Here is a 21,394-nt window from a genome sequence, read left to right on the forward strand (position 1 = left end):
GATAAACCCAGGAAGTCCAGATATAGCCCTCCAGCCCACTCCAGAATCCGCCTGTCATTTCCCTCCCCCAGCTCCTGGACCCAGTGACAAGGGCAGAATCCTCCCCAGTGACACAGCCTGAATGGCAGGCGCTGGTGGCCAAAAGCTTCACCCCCCCCCCCGCCCCGCCCCGGCCAGTTCTCAATGGAAGGGGGGTGCTGGGGTGGCTCCCCGTCTCCCAGCCCGACGGAGCCCCGGACCGAGGGCACGCCACACACATCCGCCTACACGGACGCGCACGCCCGCACCAGTCCGCAGCCCCAGCCGGCCCCACGGCCCTGGGGGAACGCGGGGAAGGAAGTTTCTGGGTGCAGCAGCGGAGGGCAGATGCGGAACCTGAGGTCGGCGGGTCGGCCCCCGGCCATGCACGCACCCAGGGCCCCCACTCGCGCACGCTCCAGGCGGGGACGGGCCCCGTGTCCTGCACCGCACCGCCCCCCACCCCGAACCGCGCCTCCAGGGAGCCGCTTCCCCCGGAGCCGCCGCAGCCCGGCCCGTCCTCGGGGGGAGGGGACGCGCGGCGCCCCGCCGCCCCCGGCGCTCACCGATCTTGATCTTCACGCTCTGGAAGACCCGGAGCCCTTCCTCCTCCACCGCCATGCTGGGTCGCCCGCCCGGGAGCTCGCGGGGCCTCGCCGGAATTCGCGCGCCGAGCCCCGCGGAGCAGCCGGAGCCCGAGCGGCGGCGCAGTCCCCGCGCTCTGCGCCAGACCCCGCGCGCGCCGGGTCCGCGGCGCCACCGCCGCCCGGCTCCGCCCACCGGCCTGCCCAGCTCCCCATTGGCCGCGATCGCAGAGGGGCGGGGCGTGAAGGTTCCGCCCACAGCGCAACTCCAACTGCCCACTGGCTGAGGTCTAGGAGGCGGGAGCGAGACGGCTCCGCCCGCAAAACAGCCCCACCTCCACATTGGCCAAGGCTCGGAGAGGGGCGGGGTCGGTCTCTGGGAGGGATAGGAAGGGACCCCGCGGCGGTGGGGGGAAGGGGGGGCGCGGAATGGAGGGGGAACCGGGCGGGGCGAGGAGAGGAAGAGGGGGAGCTGGGAGGGGGATGAGAAACCGGCGGGGGCGTGGGGTAAAGGACTGGGCGTGGGGCGAGGGGCGCAGGATGAGAGGATGCCGGGCTGGGGGTGGGCACAGGACTGGGGGGGAGCCAGGCAGAGCATGGGGTTGGACCCTGCAGGGGCACGGGGGTGGGGGGCGGGGGGACGGGAAGAAGGGAGACCCTGAGGCTTGGGAGGGGATCATCCAGATTAATGCGCTCAAAAATCTTGAATCCTAGATGTCCCTAAATCTACAGGACCTGAAGACGTGTCCCATTTCTGCGTGTTAGACAGCGGTGCTCTCTCTGTGGTTGAAGATGATTTCAGAGACCTCTGAGACAGTAGTACACCCCGTGATCAGCCTGCAGCTCCACTCCTCCACCATGTCACCATCACCCAGCTGGAGAAGCGCCAGGCCTGAAGAAGAAGGTCCTATCTGCCAGGGAGCATCACGACCTAGGAAACATGTGCCTAGGGACTGAGAAAATCCACAGGATCGGATCCAGAGAATATTGGATTCTGGCAGGCAGGACAAGAACGTAGATCAGGTTAGAGTTTATTGATATGGGATCTTTCCATCATGATACAGGATTTGGCACCTTAGCAAGTACCCCATGCCACTAGCGTGGCCTTTGGAAGCTTATACAAAGTGGTGCCCCACACTAAGTGGAAATGCCAAACAGTCATGGCAGACAGCGGAGAAAAGCATCAAAATGCTCAGAGAAGTGGCACAGGAGAGTAAACACACTCACTAAGACCCGGAAACCTAGTTGTGAGCTAGGTTTCCTGGAAAGCCCAGAGGACACTCCATTTACAGAAAGGAGTGTGCAGATGACACCCTGAGCGGTAGCTGGCATTCTAGGACTGGTCGGGGAGTCTAGATGCTGCTACAGAGAACACTGGGCTCCCTGACAGCAGTGACCATGATCACACAGTGACAGAGGGTGAGCAGTGATGTCTAGCCACTAGAAGCAAGCCAGTTGCTATATTATACTGAGCAGCAGGACTGGAGTGGTGGCTGTGCACTCTGAACTGCAAAGAGCTACAAGATGGTCAGCTAGATGTGGTGTCAGGAGGGCACTTAGCCAGCCAGCGGGGTACTGCTCCATTCTTGCAACCAAAGGAAATCAAAGATAGGTATGAGGAGGCTGAAGGAATTTGCCCCAATAAAACCTGTGAACCAGTTCTCATCTCCAGAACCCCCTGACTGGAGGAGAGGACTTGGCCACACATATGCATAAGCATTCCCTTAGGACTTCCCCCAATGGCAGCTGTGGCCATTTATCCAGACATTTCAAGGGCAGTTTGGCTTTGAGTCTCAATCGACATGATACCCAGTGACCCAAGATGTCATCATGCCCCTGTTAGAATAGGACTTGTGAGGTCCAGGAAATAAATGGAGGCCTGGCCCGGGGAAGACTCACAGTAGGCCCACTGGATCCAGGGACCCACGTAGTGACCATTTATTTTCTCTGGCACTGAAGGTAAAATTGGCATAGACATACGTTACAGTTGTCAGAAAACCCATATTTGTTCCTTGGTGTTGGGGCTAAGAGTCACCCCAGCAGGGAGGGCCAAGTGGGGTGCCAGGATGGAAAATAAAAACCATAACACATCCTAGGGAAGATTGGGACGAAGACTCCCCTTAAAGACCAGAAAGGTCATGTAACTCACCAGTCCCACCTATGACTCCAGACAGATTCTGGAGGGTGACAGTGGACCACACAAGCTCAAACCATGCAGTAGTCCCAATTGCAGCCACTGTACCAGAGTTGGTGCCACTGCCAGGCCACGTCAGCACAGCCTCTGGCCGTGGAGCTGACATGTCCACTCTTCTCCATCCTGAAGGAGAAAGAGAATCGGAAGCAATTTACATCATGTGGCATGGACTAATGCACACTTACAACCTGCCCCACTGCTAGGCTTCCCTGCCCTCTGTTATAAAACAGTCCAAAGGGACCTGGACCATCTGGGCAGGATTCAGAATGTTAATTGGCTCACTATATTAATGACATCATTTTAATTAGGCCAGATGAGCAAGAAGTTGGCAGTTCATTGGAGGCTTTGGTAAGACATGTGTGGTCTAAGACACATGTGCTCAGAGGACAGGAAGTAAATTTGTGAAGATTCAGGGCCTCCCCACATCAGTGAGGCAAGAGGTCCACGACTATGGGCCTCTCTTTCCCTCTACAAACCACAGAGACCAGCACAGCATACTTCCAGGATCCCTTCCTTAACAAAGCCCGGCATCCACAGAACTGTGCAAGTACCCTGTCTTCTCAAAACTGTGTTCTGCACAAAGGACTTGATCGCTAGTTTTCCAAATTAAACTCAGTTCCCTTAGAGCTTATGATGATAAGAAACAGGAAAATATTGGGGGATTAAAGGAAAAGATGAGACTTTGTTGAAAGTATCTATAATCTCTTTTGTTTATTACTCACTGTTAAATTTTTCCCTCTTTGATAGAACCCTCTTTTGTGACACTCCGCAAAAAAATATTTCTTGAAAAGTATCAGTCTATCAACAGGTATTTATGAATTGCTAAGACAGCATAATTAGACCATTTATTAATCATATCTGATCAATAGACTTTCAAAGTGGCATAAAATAAGTGACTAGTATATAATAGAAAAATTTTTATTATTTTTAAAGGTTTTTATTTATTTTTGAGAGAGACAGAGCACAAGCAAGGGAGGGGCAGAGAGAGAGGAAGACACAGAACCAGAAGCAGGCTCCAGGCTGTGAGCTGTCAGCACAGAGCCCGATGCAGGGCTTGAACCCATGAACTGCAAGCTCATGACCTGAGCCGAAGTCAGACACTTAACAGACCAAGCCACCCAGGCGCCCCTAGAATAATTTTTAAAGGGTCCAAAAAAAGTAATGAAGGAAGAAGCTATTGTATCAAACATCTACAGTGAAAACAGCTACTGCAAAGAGTTCACAGCTCTGCTTCCTGGTTTTCAAGGTGAAAACAGAAATATGGAAATATGGCATTTTATACAAGTTCTATTATTTAATACACAGAAGTGTATTAGTTTTCCAGAAAAGGCTATTTTAACCAACTAAGCAATGTAAGGAATTGTTTTCATAAGGGACATTCAGCACCTTGGGGAAGGATACTTTCAATCTCAAATGACTAAGTAACCTTTGCAACATGCTCACTTCAACACCTGGCTCAGAGTAAAAACTCAACTGGTATTTGTTGGGTAAATGTACTGGAATCTCCTATTGTCTCACAAAAACTTTAGGAACATGATGTTAACTCATAGCTTTCTGAGAAGATTCATCCAGCTCTTGGGAGTTAAGGAGCTCAGCTCCCTCATGGCCCAAGTGTCTATGAGACATGACACCACACACCTTTGGATGATGATGTTTGGGCCACACAGAGCACAGAGGCGTGCGGGGACACATCTACACTCAGGTTCCTTGTGGACACTCGAAGCCCAGATGTGCTGCTGGTAGAAAGGAGGCCCTGTGCTCCGGACGCAAGTGGACCAAGAGGCCACACCGGAGGCCTTGGTGGTGCATAGCCAAAGCTCTTCCGGGCAGCATGAGGGGCCACACTGCCTACCCTGCTCACGCCTCAACAAGCAACTGTGTGCCTGATGAGGGGAGGGAAGGGATGTCACATCTGTCTGGGAGCTGGGAAAACCAACTGGGATATTTTTCAGGCTCTCCTCCTGCTGTGGCAAATGAGAGGCCTCATTTTGAAACTCAGAGATAGACAGAGGCAGCCTGGATCCCTAAGTCACTACTGGAGGGCCACTGGATCTGCGGCTGTGAAAGCGACAAGTGTGAAAGTTCCCTCAGGTAAAGCCGGTAAGATCTGGGAATCACGTAGCCCAAGCCTGTCCTACCCTTGCTAATAAAAACCTTAATGAAGCGTGTATGGTAAAATCCACAGCACAGGAAGCACCAGATGTTGGTGAGGATGCGGAGAAAGGGCATCCCTCCTCCACAGCTGGTGGGAATGCAAACCGGTGCAGTCACTCTGGAAAACAGTATGCAGCGTCCTCAAAAAGTTAAAACTAGAACTACCCTGTGATCCAATAGTCGCACTACTGGGTATTTGCCCAAAGAATGCAAAAACACTAATTCAAAGGATACATGCACTGGATGTTTATAGCAGTGCTATCTACAGTAACCAAATTACAGAAACAGCCCAAGTGTCCACTGACTGATGAATAGAGAAAGAAAATGTAGCATACCTATCTATCTATCATCTATCTATCTATCTATCTATCTATCTATACGCACGATGGAATATTACTCAGCCATAAAAAGGAATGAGATCTTGCCATTTGCAATGACATGGATAGAGCTAGAGGGCATTATGCTAAGTGAAATAAGTCATTCAGAGAGACAAATATCATATGACTTCACTAATATGTGGAATTTAAGAAACAAAACAAATGAGTGAAGGGAAAAGAGAGAGATAAACCCAGAAACAGACTCTTTTTTTTTTTTTTAACATTTATTTGTTTTTGAAAGAAAGAGACAGAGACAGAGCATAAGCAGGGGAGGGGCAGAGAGAGAGGGAGACACAAAGTCCAAAGCAAGCTCCAGGCTCTGAGCTGTCAGCTCAGAATCCGATGCGGGGCTTAAACCCATGAACCACGAGATCATGGACTGAGCCGAAGTCAGATGCTTAACCGACTGAGCCCCCAGGGACCCCCAAGAAACAGACTCTTAACTCTAGAGAATGAACTGAAGGTCACCAGAGGGGAGGTGGTGGTGGCGGCGGGGGGGTGGTATGGGTGAGATAGGTGATGGGCGTTAAGGGGTACACCTGTTGTGATGTACAGAAGTGTTGAATCACCATATTGTACACCTGAAAATAGTATTACACTGTATGTTAACTAAAATCTAAATAACAACTTAAAAAATAAAGTTTACATGGTATGCTATTTTATTAATACCAATGCAATAGTAATCAATATCAATTCAATCATCTGTGAATTTGAGTTAATAATAAAATACAACCCTAGATGTCCAGTGGATTTACCCATTAAATAGATTTGTGTAATGTCTTGATTGCTTATTATGAAAATATTTGCTCAAAATAACTTTTTATCATAATAAAGTTTAATTTGCTATTTTTGACCGAATTAGTCAAATATCAAAGTACTTTTTGAAGACACCCCCTGAAATCAGCAATTAATTAGACTCCAAATCTTGTCTCATTAGCTATGGCAGGAATATATGTATTTTTTTCCTTTTAAAATCTCCATCAAATTACCCCAGAAAAAGTTAAAAGGAGGAGGGCCCCTAATTCACACCATTTGGGATGGGCATGTGCTGTTAAGACCATCGTGACTCTCAGTATTCAACAGAATCACAGCGCAAGCTCCACAGGAGAGAGAGCCCAGAACTCTAGAAAACCCTCTGTCTGCCCCACAGGTGCTTCCTGCAGGGATCCAGACACAGAGGCCAAACACAAGTGCACCAGCAAGTCCTATCCTGTTCCTCAACACCGTTACAACCCGGCAAATCAATTCATCAGCTGCCAGGAAGACCTGTTCCTTCTGTAAAACGTTAGACCCAACATAACAGTAAAAACTTTCAAAGGGTAAAAATGTATGTGTGTGCCCATCATTACAACACAAGTGTTTTTATTTCTCTTTATTTCCTTCAAGGTTTTATTAGTATTTATATGCATATAACTTGTTTAAATGCACATCTCTTGTGTTTAGCAGTTCATTTATTTAGCAAACCTTTATTGAGCACCTAGCACGTGTCCAGAACCTGCCAGGCCCTGCGGGAACACCAGAAAACAACACACACCCCTAACCTCAGGGCCTTTGAACTTCCTGTGTAGTGACTACCACTGACAGCTTTCCCTCTGGCTGCACTTAGTTCAGTTTGGAACAATATGGAAAAAAAGAGAAACAGAGGAGAAAATCCTAGAAGTAGGCACAGTCTCTGAGGTGTAGACACAACAGCAGCACTGCACAGAAAACTCGGAAAACTACCTTTGAAGCTGTGGTGGGGGGTCTGGGAACCGAAGAGCCCCCTCGGGACAGCCCCGCCCCAGGCACTGCCCTTCTGCCTCCAAGGCACCAAAGGGAATGGATGGTCGCAACTGCTGAGAAGGAGATCTGCCAGAGTGCGTGTCATGGGAGGCCAGTGACCACAGAGAGGAAGAAAGATGAAGCCGGGGGCTCGGGAACAGACACGGTCTCTGTGGGCATGGGGACATTTCATTTACCTTTGGGCACAATGTGAGGGACTAACACTGCTTCTCCACATCTATGGACTATGACAGGCCACTGATTTTCTATTCCTGCCAAATAATGCGATGTGAACATAACCGTTCCCCACGGTGATCTCCAAGTGTGTTTGTAAAGTGGGCATAACAGCACCAGTGCACAGGGCTCTGGGACCACCAGTGGCATGGGGGGGATGGGACCACAGTCAAGCCAGACACCGCCAGTTCCTGGTGGCTTTTTCATCGTTACTCCCTGCGGGCAAGGGTGGGGCTCTTTCCTCCCTGCCCTGCTGATGCTGCAAACCCCCTGAGCACCTGGTAGACGCCAGCTGCCCCCCAACCACGGCAGGAGCCGGTGAGAAGCACAACTCAGCTTTCGTTCTGGGGTCTCAGGATATGGGTCCCTGCGGGTTTCCTCAGCAGGATGTCAGCTGCCCCTCTAGGCCCCCACCCCCTTCTGAGCACAGAGCAAGAGCCCTCTGCCCTCCTCTGGGGTGTGCTTGAGGCTAGTGTAGAGGGTGGCTTCTGGCGACCAGAGGTGATGGTGAGCTCACGTTCCTCTGCAGGAAGAAAACCTCATTCCAAAGACATGCACACAAAGCCTATGTGTGATAGGCAGAACCCAGAAACAACCTCCAACCTGTCCCCCGACAGGGAGGACGCTGAACAAGCTCAACTTAGCAACAACAAGGAACAAACTGCTGATACAAATGACAACCTGGGTGGACCTCAAGGCTGCGAGGAGAGCCTGTCACACACACACCCTACAATTTCACTTACAGCACTGTTCAGGGACAAGCTGCAGAGATGGAGAACAGACAATGGGAGGAGGGACCCTGTGGGACAGAAAGGGTCTGTGTCTTGTCAGCCTTGGTGGCCACGGGAATCTGCACATGTGCTGGAATCACACAGATCTGCACGCACACGAGTGCATGTACAGCGTGCCCTCTGTGCACAGCAGGTGCATGGGACCATGCAGTCTTCTGGCTGGGGCCTTATATGCAGTCACTGCCATCCTAGAAGGTGTCACCGCTGGACTGGTGGTGAAGAGTACACAGGATCTTTGCCTTGCTGTCTACAATGCATGTGAATCTACAGGTATCTCAAAATTAAAAAAAAAAAACAAAAAACTGAGGAAAGACAATATGGCAGTAGATACCAACGTGTCGACCGTCCCCTAGGGCTCCTGCTACAGCCCCACCTGGGCTTACATCCTCTCCTGCGGGGAGGCTGATCTCGGGCTACCCACAGGAAGGGTGTGACCTCATGTTTACCACCTGCACCTGAGGAAACTGTGCCCTCCTTGTCAAGAGGGGACAATCCTCGCTTGCAGACGCTGCCATCTGGCGTGACCTCAGGACACCCGATCCCATCTGAAGACAAACATGGTTCCCGCTGGATCCCTTCCTTTTCCAGAATTTCCTTCATCTCTCAGAGGCTCGTTTGCCCTGCCTGCCATGGAGGGACAGGCCGACGTTCAGAAGCTCAACCGCCCCAGTCCCTCTCTTACACTGATGGATGGGGTGGCCCTCCTGGGAGTCACTCTCAGACCAACATTGATGGCAAGGCAGCCAGAGGTCCCAATTCCAGAAATGCCCAAACTTCTTATTAAAAGTAAGTAAATACATATCAGGTCAAGACCTGATGTACTCACAGAAACTTTATGAGACAATACCTATTGTGACCAGACATAATGTCTTCTACAATTTTACATTCTATTCCAGATTCAGTGAAACTAATCTTGTTTATTTGATTTTTAATTGATTTCAGGATCCTCAATTAGGCAGTGAGCCACTGGCGTGCTACAGATACCAGTTCACAAGATCCAACCGTTAAATTTTCAACAGTTTTGCCAGCTGGTTGTTGAACAGAATCATTATTAAAAATGAAATTATGGGGCACCTGGGGGGCCCAGACGTTTAAGCATCTGACTTCAGCTCAGGTCATGATCTCCCAGTTCTTGAGTTCAAGCCCCTCATCAGGCTCTGTGCTGACAGCTCAGAGCCCACTTCAGATCCTCTGTCTCCCTCTCTCTCTGCTCCTCCCCTACTCACGTTCTCTCTCTCTCTCAAAGATAAAACAACATTTTTAAGAAATGAAATTATGTAGGGCACATGGTAGCTCAGTCAGTGAAACAACTCTTGATTTTGGCTCAGGTCGTGATCTCGCGGTTTGCTTAGGGGGTCGAGCCCCAACAACAGGCTGGGCACTGACAGCGCAGAGCCTGCCTGGGGTTCTCTTCCTCTCACTTGTGCTCTCTCTCTCAAAAATAAATAAACACTTTGAAAAAGTTAAATTAGGTTATAAAATTACACGCACCGTGCTCTGGAGGCTGCGAATGCCTGTTATGTGGTGGAAATACTACCGGATGGCAGCTGTTTGCACGTCTTCCCACCGTGGAACGTTTGCGCCGTGGAAATTGGCAAACGCTACACACTCCCCCCCTTTCATTTCCAGCGGGATGTCAGGCACTTACCAGCACACGGGTGCTGTGAAGCTCGGTCTGAAAGCCTCCCCTCCCCCCACCGCTAGCTGGCTTCCTCCCCTCCCATTCCACCTCATGCTTGATGGTGAAGAGACTTAAGGAAGGTTGCAGGAGTGGCTGGGCCGGGACCAACGAGTGTCCGAGCAGGAGGGGTGCCCTCTCTGTTCACTCTAGGTCCAGTGCTGTACCCAAAAGTCCTGCCTCTCCTCTGTTCCCCCACATTGCAGGTGAGGGTGCCGGCATGCAGCTGGGCTGTGAGGCTCCGGGGCTGGAAGCGGAACCTTCTCCCATCCAGGGCTGATTGCCCCTCTGGAGCTGTGGGCGTGGAGGGTGGGGAGTAGGTGCCAGGACCGGCGGGCAGCCAGACACTGGTCTTCTTGCTTAGGCAGCTGGTGCTCAGCCCACAGTGGGGTTCTGGGCCCGGGGGGCAGTTGTGGGGACTCAGCACCCAGCTTTCCCAGACCTGGTGGGTGAAAACATCTAAGTTCAGTTTGCAACAATAAACAGAACATTAATCTGCATCGAGACTGATGATACTCTGTAGTTTCATCTTTTTAAGAAAATCCTTGAGAATCTACTCCATGAATGAATTGGCCTATCCAAGCCGTAATAAGAGTGACAACGCAGGTGGTAGTGAAACCGTGCCATGCTAGGCATCACACCCTCCACATCACCGGACCCTCACAGCAAGGTGACAAGTCCCTGTGGTCCCTGCTCCATGTAAGTGCAGAAAGTCTAGTGACTTTCCCAAAGTCATGCAGAACTTTAATTTTATGAAATTCTTCTTGCAGCCCTTTGCAAGAAGAAAAAAGTCCAGTGTCCATTGGACACCCTCTCCTCTTGCTTTGAGAACCAAACGTCAGGCTTTTTGAACTTCACACATTGTGCTTTAAACCATCGTGAAACAAATCTGAAGACCTTGCGTGTGGGTCCCAACATCTGAACATTTCACAGGCCGTCCCTGGGTGGGGCGCCTCAGCCTGAGTTGGATGAGTCACCTGCCACCCAGATGCTCACTTCCTTCCTCCTTTCCAGAGCAGGGCTCCCTGCAAAGGGATGAGGACTGTCCCCACTCTGCGGTGCAGCTGCAGTGGCCCCCAAGCAAGTCCTCCGAGTGTGTGTGTGTGTGTGTGTGTGTGTGTGCACGCGCGTGTGCGTGTGTGGCCTGTTTTCCCTGCTCTCACCTCCCTTCACTCACACACACAGGCTCCTTTCACATCCATTGAAATAAGCAACTTTAAAAAAAGTGAAAAAAAGAAGAGTGACTAGACCCAAATGGGAATTAAAAAGTGGATTAAGATGAGAACTAAGGTCTGTGGCCTCGTAACCACTGTTGTTGTGATTGAGGATGTTTTCCAGTCTCACAGCTGTTTTGAACCTGACAACCACAGCCTCCCCTCAATAGTCGATTGAGGGTCCCAGAAGCTAAAGGTTGGTGGGTTTTGTCAGGTGTTGAGGGGGTGGGAAACCGCCAGCACAACTTCTGAGCCAGTAACGGGACGGAGACACATTGCGTGTGGATGTCCCCGCATTCCCTCTCCACCGTTGAAAAAGGCAACTGACAGCGCATGGGGAGGACAGTGCACAGGTCCATCTCCTCCGGCTCCCAAGTCGGTTAAGGCAGAGCTGAGAGGAGTAAACAGGGGCAGGCCTCCAGCTCAGCGCGGGAGTCGGGTCCTGACAGTTTCCTCAGGTTCTTGTCTCCCTCGTGGGTGTTTTCCGGTGCGTGTCTCCATTTTCCCATGAAATAATCAGAAATACAAAACAAATGGTTGTACAGTGTTTTGAAATTCTTAGTCAAAGGGATGGTACCTGGTTGTTCCTCCTTTTTGAGAGGACTTGTTCTCTTGTTTCATCTTTGTTTTCACATTTTTTGTTCCCTAAACTAAATGCCAACATTTAAACTATTGTGTGATCATCAACACAGGACTCTCAAGACAGGTGTCCACAGGCTTTGCACCAACAGAATTCTCTATGACTCCCAACCACGTCCACAATGCCCTTGAAAGTTTGACTTTTCCCTGGACTTTAGAGGTAACTGGAAAGGCCCAGGTCAACCCAGAGCCCTGGCAGGGATGGCCAGCTCTGTTAGTTTCCTGAAACGATGGCGAAACGCTTCATCCCTGGCTCAGTCCTGGGCCGAGCTATATGCCCTCTGTTAAAAACTCTGAGCGGCTCATGTCACTGCTGATTTTCTCCCCGAATCCAGGAGTCATGGGAGCCAAGGTATCTGAGCTCAGTGGGCCACAGACACTGTAGTAAGAGTGTTGAGCACACCCACTCAACTGCATTTCTCAGTCACATACTGTCATGAGGTAGGACACACGGTTTCCACTGTGGCCTCGACAGGCTGCTGCGACTGACCAAGTTTTCTTCACGGGCAGAGGCAGAGCTGGGGGCTCAGGGCCCACGTCCCCCACTCCACTGCCTGCAGCTCAGGTTATGCCCAGAGGCCCCATATTCGTGGCTCTCTACCCCTTTGCAAAAGACAACAAGCCCCGAGACCACAATCACACACAGAAGTCACAGGAAGTTGGTATCACATGGGGTAATTTCGCAGGTAGCAGAAAATAACCAATACTATGTGCATTTTATATTAAGACAACTGTGAAATAATGGGGAGATGACAAAATTTTATAGGGCCTCTGTCTTTGCTTAGTCTCCATTTTTTTCCTTAAGAAATAAAAAAAATCCTAAGGGAAGTACAAATCAAAACCACAATGAGATATCACCTTACCCTTGTTAGAATGGCTACTATCAAAAAGACAAGAGATAACAAGTGTCGGCAAAGTGAAATAAGGGAGACGGAGACAAATATCCTGTGATCTCACCTGTATGTGGAATCTAAGAAACAAACAAAGCAGAAACACATTCATAAACACAAAGAACAAACTGGAGGTTGCCGGAGGGGAGGGGTGGGGGATGGGTGAAATAGATGAAGGGGGTGAGGGGTACAAACTTCCAGCTATCAAATAAGCAATTCAGGGACATGGAAAATACATCATGAGGAATGTATTCGACCACACTGTAGTAACTCTGTATGGTGAAAAAACGTACCATGGTGAACATCACATGGTAATGTATAATTGTTGCATCGATACATTGTGCACCTGAAATTAATATAACATTTTATATCAACTGTACTTCAATTAAAAAAAGAGAGGTTACATTTCTGGTCACACATGTCACAAAAGCACCTTATTTTCTTCTCTGTCCCACTGAAGACATTTCACAGATTTTTTTTACCAAACTGGGCACACCCACACGTCACCCACAAAGCACAGCAAATTCAAAAATGTGGTTGAGTAAACAGGCACCAAAGTCCAGAATATCCTTCTGTATCTTCTTCCCTCAAAAAAATCTGTGATTACCAGTGTCACTGTTTACTGGAGCAAAAGAGAATTTTCTTTTTAATTATACACCCTGCACTCAAGTACTAATTATGCCAATCACAAGTGTCTCCATCACTGCTGATGGCAGAATCTGACTGCAAGTAGTTTGCAAATATATACGCCTGGTGTCTCAGCAACTAAGTCAACTGTTTGGTTTCCTCCAATTTCATAGAAGGGTGATTAGCATGTGCCACCTGCTGGATATAATGACAACGTCCTCATGTGAACAGAGAAGCCTGGAAGGGGGCCCCAGAGCAACCCGGGCACCGGGGCCTCTCAAGTCTCCGCAGATCTCAGCTGAGTTGAGACCACTCCTTTCGGCCCAGGGAGCTGGTGGTCAGTCCACCATCTGGCAGCTGAGTGGAGCTGTTCCACATCTTCCCCAGCCTCTGGGCTACAGAGCACAGAGCCCTCCCTGGCCCCTCCCCAGACCAGCCTGGACCCCAGCACCCCTGGAGCAGATTCTCAACCCTTAGCTGCCATCATGTCCCAAAGGGCCAGATGAAAGCAGCCGGGCAACCCCCCTGAGGTCCTGATTCAGCAGGTCCAAGGAGGCCCAGAGCCTGCATTTCCATCCAGTTCCCAAATGATGCTTCACTGTCCTTCCAGGAGCTGGCGACCAACATGTCCAGTCTGCCAGGAACTAAGGAGGGCTCTCAGGACGTGGCACTTCAGCTTTAAAACTGGAGCATTCCTGGGGCAAACCAGGGCAAGTTGGCCTCCTGGGGACCCCATTTTGAGAACAGCCATCTGAAGTATGTACCCCAGTAATGGAGTCATGCTTCTAATATTTACTGTTCAAAACTGTGTATTTTTATTGCAGACTTCCTCCTCTGAGACGTAAATGCATGAGGAAGACAGCAGAGTAAGTCGTGTGGTCTACCACAATCTCCTTTCTTTTAACAAAAACTTCATTTTCTCTGAATTGTCTTTATTTTCTTTTAATGTCTGAGAGAGAAAGGGGGCAAGGAGGGGCAGAGAGAGAGAGAGAATCCCAAGAAGGCTCTGTGTCATCAGTGCAGAACCCAATGTGGAGCTTGATCCCACCAACTGTGAGATCATGACCTGAGCCAAGATTAATAGTTGAACGCTTAACCCACGGAGCCACTCGGGCGCCTGTGAATTGTCTTTAAAAGTAACATGTGAGAACTTTCACCCTCTCCTGCTAAGTAAGTTACGGTTTCTTGGATCATGGAAAATCAATCCAGCCCTAGGCTGGCACATGACAGGGCCTGCTGTAAAACAATGAGTGGACCCATCATTAGTTCTTTCCCAGGACTATGGACAGGGGACACTCAGATGATGAAGCAGGCAGCAGTGGGAACCGATGCTGGACACAAGCACAGGAACAGAGCACCCCTGAGTTGGGGGAGCATGTTGTGCACGTCATGTGCAAGTCACAGTCCGAGCGGCAGGGGCCTGAGGTGGAGAATATACATGCAGAAAGTCAGCACTCTTCTTAGTGCAGGAAAAGAAATTGGTGGCCTAGAGGCCCAGGGCACAGAGTCAAACTCCTTCAGCACCCCATTCTGAAGGCCCTCGAGCTGTCAGGGACCCCAAGCAACCTGCAGAGCCAGCCTCTGAGCCCCTCCGAATGTGACTCCAGCTTCTAAGTTTCCTTCTCCCTGGGGGTCATGCCAGGGTCAGTCCACTGCCTGCTTCAGGGCCAGCAGGGTGAGTTCTCACTTCCTTACACACACTGCATCAGTTGAGACAGATGATAGATAGATAGATAGATAGATAGATAGATGATAGACAGATATTAGATGATAGATAGATGATATATAGGTAGATAGATAGATGATAGATATTACATGATAGATGATAGATATTAGATGATTGATAGATATTAGATGACAGATAGATAGATAGATAGATGACAGATGATATATAAAAGATAGATAGGCGCGCCTGGGTGGCTCAGTCGGTTGAGCATCTGACTTCGGCTCAGGTCATCTTCTCTCAGCTTGTGAGTTCAAGCCCCACGTCGGGCTCTGTGCTGACAGCTCAGAACCTGGAGCCTGCTTCAGATTCTGTGCCTCCCTGTCTCTCTCTGCCCAAACCCACTTGCATTCTGTCTCTGTCTCTCTCAAAAATAAACATTAAAAAAAAGATAGATAGATGATAGATAGATATTAGATGATTGATAGATGATAGATGACAGATAGATGATATATAAATGATAGATAGATAGATAGATATTAGATGGTAGATAGATGATAGATGACAGATGATATATAAAAGATAGATTATTAAATGACAGATGATAGATAGATAGATGATAGATAAATGATAGATATTAGATGATAGATGATAGATATTAGATGATTGATAGATGACAGATGATAGATGACAGATGATATATAAATGATAGATGATTGATAGATAGGCAGACAGATAGCTGATAGATAGGTTCTGGGGTGCCTGGATGGCTCAGTCAATTGAGCATCCAACTTTGGCTCAGGTCACAATCTCACAGTTCGTGGGTTTGAGCCCCCATTTGGCTCTGTGCTGACAGCTCAGAGCCTGGAGCCTGCTTCGGATTCTGTGTCTCCCTCTCTTTCTGTCCTTCCCCCACTCGCTCTCTCAAAAATAAATAAATAAAAACATTTTAAAAAGTTTTTAAAACGTTTTCTTGTGTTCCTGAATAATCTTTCTTCAGGGTCTTCTTCACGAGGCCTGCCCCTCCCTGGGGGCGTGTGCAATCACCAACTCCCCCCTCACCCTGTGACCTTCTCCGCCTGAGCCACCTCTCACCTTAAAAATAAACAAATAATCATTCAAATTAATTTGGTCGTTTTAAAAAATAAAATTCATATTTACCTTCAAAGACAAAAATTTCCTGTATTTAAAGACGTTCCAAAGAACGTGTCACTGCTTTGAAGAAGCATAAAAACTCTTTGAAGGGCAGTGGCATCGCCTATGTGCAGCACTGAACGTGTGCTCTGCCCTCTGCCCACTGCCCACCCAGCGTGCAGGCTCTGTGCAGGACCCTGGGTGTGCCAGGGTCACTCGGCTCTGCATACCACGAGGCCGTCATTGCTGCCGGCACCGTGCCCACGGTGACAGAGCCGGTAAGTGGCAGAACCACGGTTTGCATCGGTCCCTGCCCCCAAGCCAACGCTCAGTCCCCCAACGTGGGAGCCCCTCTACTTAAGCATAAAGGTGTAAAGGTGGTCCTGGGCCCCAAAGCACAAGGTCTTTCCACCATTCTGCTTGGAAGAACTACCTTCGTTTGTCTGAATAAGTTGCCACCGGCTGGTTGAAAATTAAGTGACCCACTGCTTGCCAGCAGGTCTCCTGTTGGTGGAGACATGGCGGTTAAGTGGAACCTGCTTCGGATTCTGTGTCTCCCTCTCTCTCTGCCCCTCCCCCACTCGCTCTCTCAAAAATAAATAAATAAAAACATTTTAAAAAGTTTTTAAAACGTTTTCTTGTGTTCCTGAATAATCTTTCTTCAGGGTCTTCTTCACGAGGCCTGCCCCTCCCTGGGGGCGTGTGCAATCACCAACTCCCCCCTCACCCTGTGACCTTCTCCGCCTGAGCCACCTCTCACCTTGGGCCTCCACTGTCAGGCAAGAGCCACAGCCTCTGGTCTCCTATTCCATTCGTGGTCCTGGCTTTATGCATATTCTAGTTCCCTTACTGCATTTTAGGAGCGTCTCAGCAAAAGAAAAGGTAGAAAAGACAGTTGTTGTTTGTTTCTAGGAGTTCCCTGTTTTGCTTTTTCCATAGTGGTCGATCATGGCCCTGGTACAAAGTTCAAACCCTGGGGAGGGTAGTGGTGACCTACAGACCCGCCGCTCACCCGCCCGTGGCTGCGAGCGCTTCCGCACAGAGTGGGTGGTCTGTGCGCGTCCAAGTAGAGACTTGTATCTGCACATGTGTAAACACGACCTGCGCACTGGTCCCCACTGTTTGCTTCCCGTCGTCCGTGTTTTTGTTTATCTAAGTCACCAAATACAGAGCTACCTCGCTAAAAAAAAAAGCTTCTGCATAGTTTTCCATCGTACAAATGTGTGGTGGCCTGGAGTTTTCTCCTCTTACACCCTCTTGTGCACATTTTTCTCTTTGTCTTTCAGCGCAGGGCACGTGTTCACGTTGGTTAGTGGCTCTGCTCCATGCACTCAGACACGCAGCTCCTTTTGTCCCGGCGTCCTCTGAGCCTGTTTGGTGGCGGCCGCATTCCTGGTCCGGCCCCAGGAAAGGCAGAGGAGGCACAGCTGTGACCCCAAGGCCCCAGCCTAGAAACAGCACGTGGCTCTTGCACCTCCTGCCCACATGAGGGGAACTGTGGACACCTTTGACCCTTTGCCCATGAAGGAAGAGAGAGTGGGATCTGTGCAACTTGCAGACCCCATCACTGACCTTGTCAGTTTGCACTTGCTGCTGTCATGAACCTCTTACAACGTTAAGGCCCGTGTGTTTCTTTTGCTGTGAAATGTCTATTCATCTTATGGCCCATTTTACTTTGGGCCTATGGTCTTCTGGATTAATTTGCTGGTACTCAATGTTGATTAAAGAAACAAAGCTTTTGTCTATGATTATTGGTTGCAAATACTTACCCGGATTGGTTATTTTGCCATTGGATTGTGTGTATGCTGGTTTTTTGGGGGGTGGTAGTGGGGTGACGATATATTCTATTTTTAAGTAATGAAATTTACTCATCTTCATTCTTTTATTTTCTGGAGTTTTGTATCATACTTAGAAAGAACTTCTCCTCTTGTGTTATTTTTCAAATCACTCATATTATCATTTACTCCCTTCATGCTTTTATTTGCTCCAATTAAATTTTTATTTATCTAGAATTTATTTTGGTGAGAGTTGTCAAGTGGGATTGAAGTTAATTTTTCAGATTGCTGTTTAGTTATCACAAGACTGCATGTTGACTAACCCTTTAGTTCATGATTTGAAATGTCATTTTTATCAGTAAATTCCTATATAAACTTGAGTATATTTCTGTACTTCCTGATTGGTTCACTTATCTGTCATTTATATATCAGCATAACCCTACTGCCATGACTCCTTTTCTCTATTTACCTTGTCTATTTAAAAAAAAAAATACATACTACATGCTAACATTTTTTTCAGGATCTTTTGCCTGATATGGCTATGTCCATTCTTTCATTGCACACCCTCCGATCTCCTGTTTCAGGTGTGTTCCTGCACACGGCACATTGCTGCGTTTTGCTTTGTGATTCAACACCAAGATTCGAGCTTATCTCAGGGCATTTACTGAGTATCAGGAATGCACAGTTAGCCCTGTTTCGTGTTCTAGTCTTGCTGTCACTGCTTCTTCTTAAGAACTACAGGGTTAGGTTTGGACTGTGTGTCCCGAGATGGGAGGACAATGTTTCTGTTCCATGAGATGCGTTTGATCACAGTTTTCACTCCCTTTGTGGCCACATTTTTTTGCAATTGGTTTTACCATATCCTTCCCCTTTATTTCATAGTTTTCATTCTTACTCTATTTCTGTGTGGATCCTGTGCTGGTTTCTTTCTGATTATGACTCATCTTCAAGTATGCTGAGTCCTCCCTGGATCAATGTTTTATAGGAAAATCAGTCTGGAGGTCCAATCCCCAAAAGTGGGGTTGGGTGTGAGTGATGGGCAAGTGTGGGTATTCACAGTGCCGCACCCCCTTCCACCTGCCTGTCCAACATGCTGCTTCTGGTAAGAACACCTTCCCTAGTGGCCTTAACCCTACTTCTTCTGCATGTCAAGTGAGGCCCATGCTCCCCCCCCCACTTTTCGCTCAGGGTATGACACTCTGACCCGTAGTGACCCACAGCCTCTCAGGGTCTCCCTGCTCCCTCGCCCTGTTTTCTCTGCCCACCCCCCTCCCCCCCCCACACACCATCTGCAGTAGTGTAGACTCGTAGCTGTGTCCAGCTTTAGTGGAGGTGAAATGTGTTTCTCTTTCTCCTTTTCTTTGTTTATTTTTGTTCTCAGAAAAGAGCGGGGAAATGCCCTGTGCAGTCTGTCATTTCACTGCATGGCATCTCAGTCGCCTTCCAAAGTGTTGCCACGGGTCTGAAGCCAATGTGTTTCCAGATCCTCATATGTGATCTGGTCTCTCCTTCCTGGGGCTTTCAGGTGGGGTCCTCTTCCAAATGTCCTGAGACACCCACTGGCCGGGGCTCCGTGTGGCTCCTTACATCCCTGGCTTTCTCAGCCTGGAGTGGGGGCGGTCTCATGACTCACACCTTCTTGCAGCTCTGGGAAATTTTCCTGGTATGTCCTCATGATTAGTCATCCTTCTTTGTTTTCTCTGGAGCCCTGAGTGCTCAGATACGTTGCTCCTCAGCTGCGTGTGTATGACTTTGTCTCTCCTTGCTTATCTCATCTCTCTGTTTTGTGATATGTTTAGCCTTGTTCTCTTCTGTGACATTAAAGTCAGCAATCATTTTTTAAATCTCCTTCCCGTTCTCTACCTGTTTGCAAATAGCATCCTGTTCTTACATTCTGGATATCCAATATTTTCTAGACTCTTTCTGAGACTTTTACTTTAATTTCTCCAAGGTAATTTGTCTTTGTGAATCTCCATTTCTCTCTGCCATGTCGCTGATTTTCTTCTCAAAGCCTGGTGGTACTTGGGTGCTCGCATATGTTAAGAATCAGTGGCTTGCTCTGATGAGCTGCTGTGGGTTCTCCATAAACTCCTCAGAATGGAGAGGCAAGCCAAGAGCTCCGCGCCCACAGACGCGTTTGTTGGCTGTACTTCGTTCAGGATAGTTGGGTGAGGAGCTGGGCAGTAGGCAACAATTTCCCCTCTTTCTCACCCTCTGACATCCCCTGACCTGAGCCAGAATGAGGATGCTTTTACCCAACAACCCCAGACCCACAAAGAAAGCTGTAGCCCAAAGGCTGTTTGTTCAAGGTCTTTGAAGAGGAGCTCTTTGGTGTCTGCAAGCTGGAGATGGGCCTTAAGGGGCGAAGGGAGAGGAGGGCAGGGAAGTAGATGGCAGTTCACTCACAAAGCTGTGGACTCACAACTATGGCCTCTCAGAGTCCCTCTGGGTCCCGCGGCAAGATGGCACCCTCCACCGCCACTGTCCTCCACCCTTCCCACCCACCAACGCCTTCCGCTCCCTTTCACCTTTAGAAACTGTCCTCCTAATCTCCCATTCTCCTTGCTGTGACAGGCTTATCCTCCTTCCTCTTGTTTTCTTCTAGTCCTTGGGGCCTGAGGAGGAAGGAGACCACACACGCTCATGAACCCAGCAGAGACTCCATTCCACCAGGCTCGACTTTGGGACAGAAGCCCCGAGCCACAGTGCCCAAACCTGGGGGGCATTCTGCCTCTTCAAAGCATGCCCTATGTAGTATTTCTAGGGTCCTTCTTAAAACGTGGACATGAAAATTAGACACAGTACTGTTCTAAGAGCTTGAATAATGCTGAGTGTAGAGGGCAACTACTGTCTTGAGTCACTCTCTTCTATAGGGTACTCTGTAGCAGGTGATCTTTTTAAAGTCACAGCTGTTCTACTGTTGACTCATTTCAATGCATGATTTTTAGGACCCGCAATCATTTTTCCTTGTCCTATTGTTTGTTAGTTTCCAGCTTGTGCTGAGATGCTTTGACAGTGTTGGTCCTTGGTACACCTCTGTCACTACTGAATGTGGCCCCTGTGGATGAAATGGTTTTCTAGGTAAAGGTGAGTCTCAGGAAGGTAAGGTTAACACACAAGTAGTGTATACTGAAGGCCTCTGGGATAGTTTCATTCTGAGCCCCTGTCTGTGTAGAGCTTGCAGGATATCACTCCCTGCTTACATGCTCCCGGATGTGCTGCAGAACACAGGGTGTTCCCATTGACAGCCACTCTTTTCTCTTTCTCCCATCCTCCCGTCCTCCCATCTTCCTGTTCTCCTGTTCTCCCTTTCTTTCTGTCTTTCCTTTTTTTTTTTTTTTTTGGTGATACTTCTTTTTTAATTCCAACATGGTTAACACACATGTAATATTAGTTTCAGGTGTACAATGTAGTGATTCAACAGTTCCACACAACATCTGGTGCTCATCACAAATGTGCCCCTTAATCCCCATTACCTATTTCCCCCAACCCCCACCCACCTCCCCTCTGATGCCAACACTTTGTTGTCTGTTGGTTTGTCCTTTTTTTCCTTTATTTTTAAAATTCCACATATGCCTGAAATCATATGGTATTTGTTTTTCTCTGACTTATTTCACTTAGTATTACACTCTCTAGCTCCATCTACATCGTTCCAAATGTC

The 21,394-nt window shown here is 48.7% G+C and overlaps 1 protein-coding gene and 1 long non-coding RNA gene across 2 annotated transcripts in view; one reads left to right on the top strand and one right to left on the bottom strand.

Annotated features, from left to right (window-relative positions):
- The window catches only part of RASA3 (RAS p21 protein activator 3), a 119,425-nt gene extending 118,672 nt beyond the window's left edge, over positions 1 to 753 (bottom strand). Inside the window, exon 1 of the mRNA XM_042980792.1 lies at positions 585 to 753. Coding sequence (XP_042836726.1) covers positions 585 to 639 — 55 coding nt within the window. The 5' untranslated portion in view covers positions 640 to 753. The remainder of the gene's footprint in view (positions 1 to 584) is intronic.
- A 117-nt stretch (positions 754 to 870) lies between these two features.
- On the top strand, positions 871 to 6,642 carry LOC122231125. Its single transcript, XR_006208283.1, has 4 exons — positions 871 to 970; positions 1,317 to 1,625; positions 4,749 to 4,887; positions 6,478 to 6,642. It is a non-coding gene; the product is annotated as an uncharacterized LOC122231125 (long non-coding RNA).
- Positions 6,643 to 21,394: the final 14,752 nt, after the last annotated feature.

The sequence above is a fragment of the Panthera tigris genome, chromosome A1 (assembly GCF_018350195.1).
Source record: "Panthera tigris isolate Pti1 chromosome A1, P.tigris_Pti1_mat1.1, whole genome shotgun sequence".
NCBI classification, from domain to species: domain Eukaryota; kingdom Metazoa; phylum Chordata; class Mammalia; order Carnivora; family Felidae; genus Panthera; species Panthera tigris.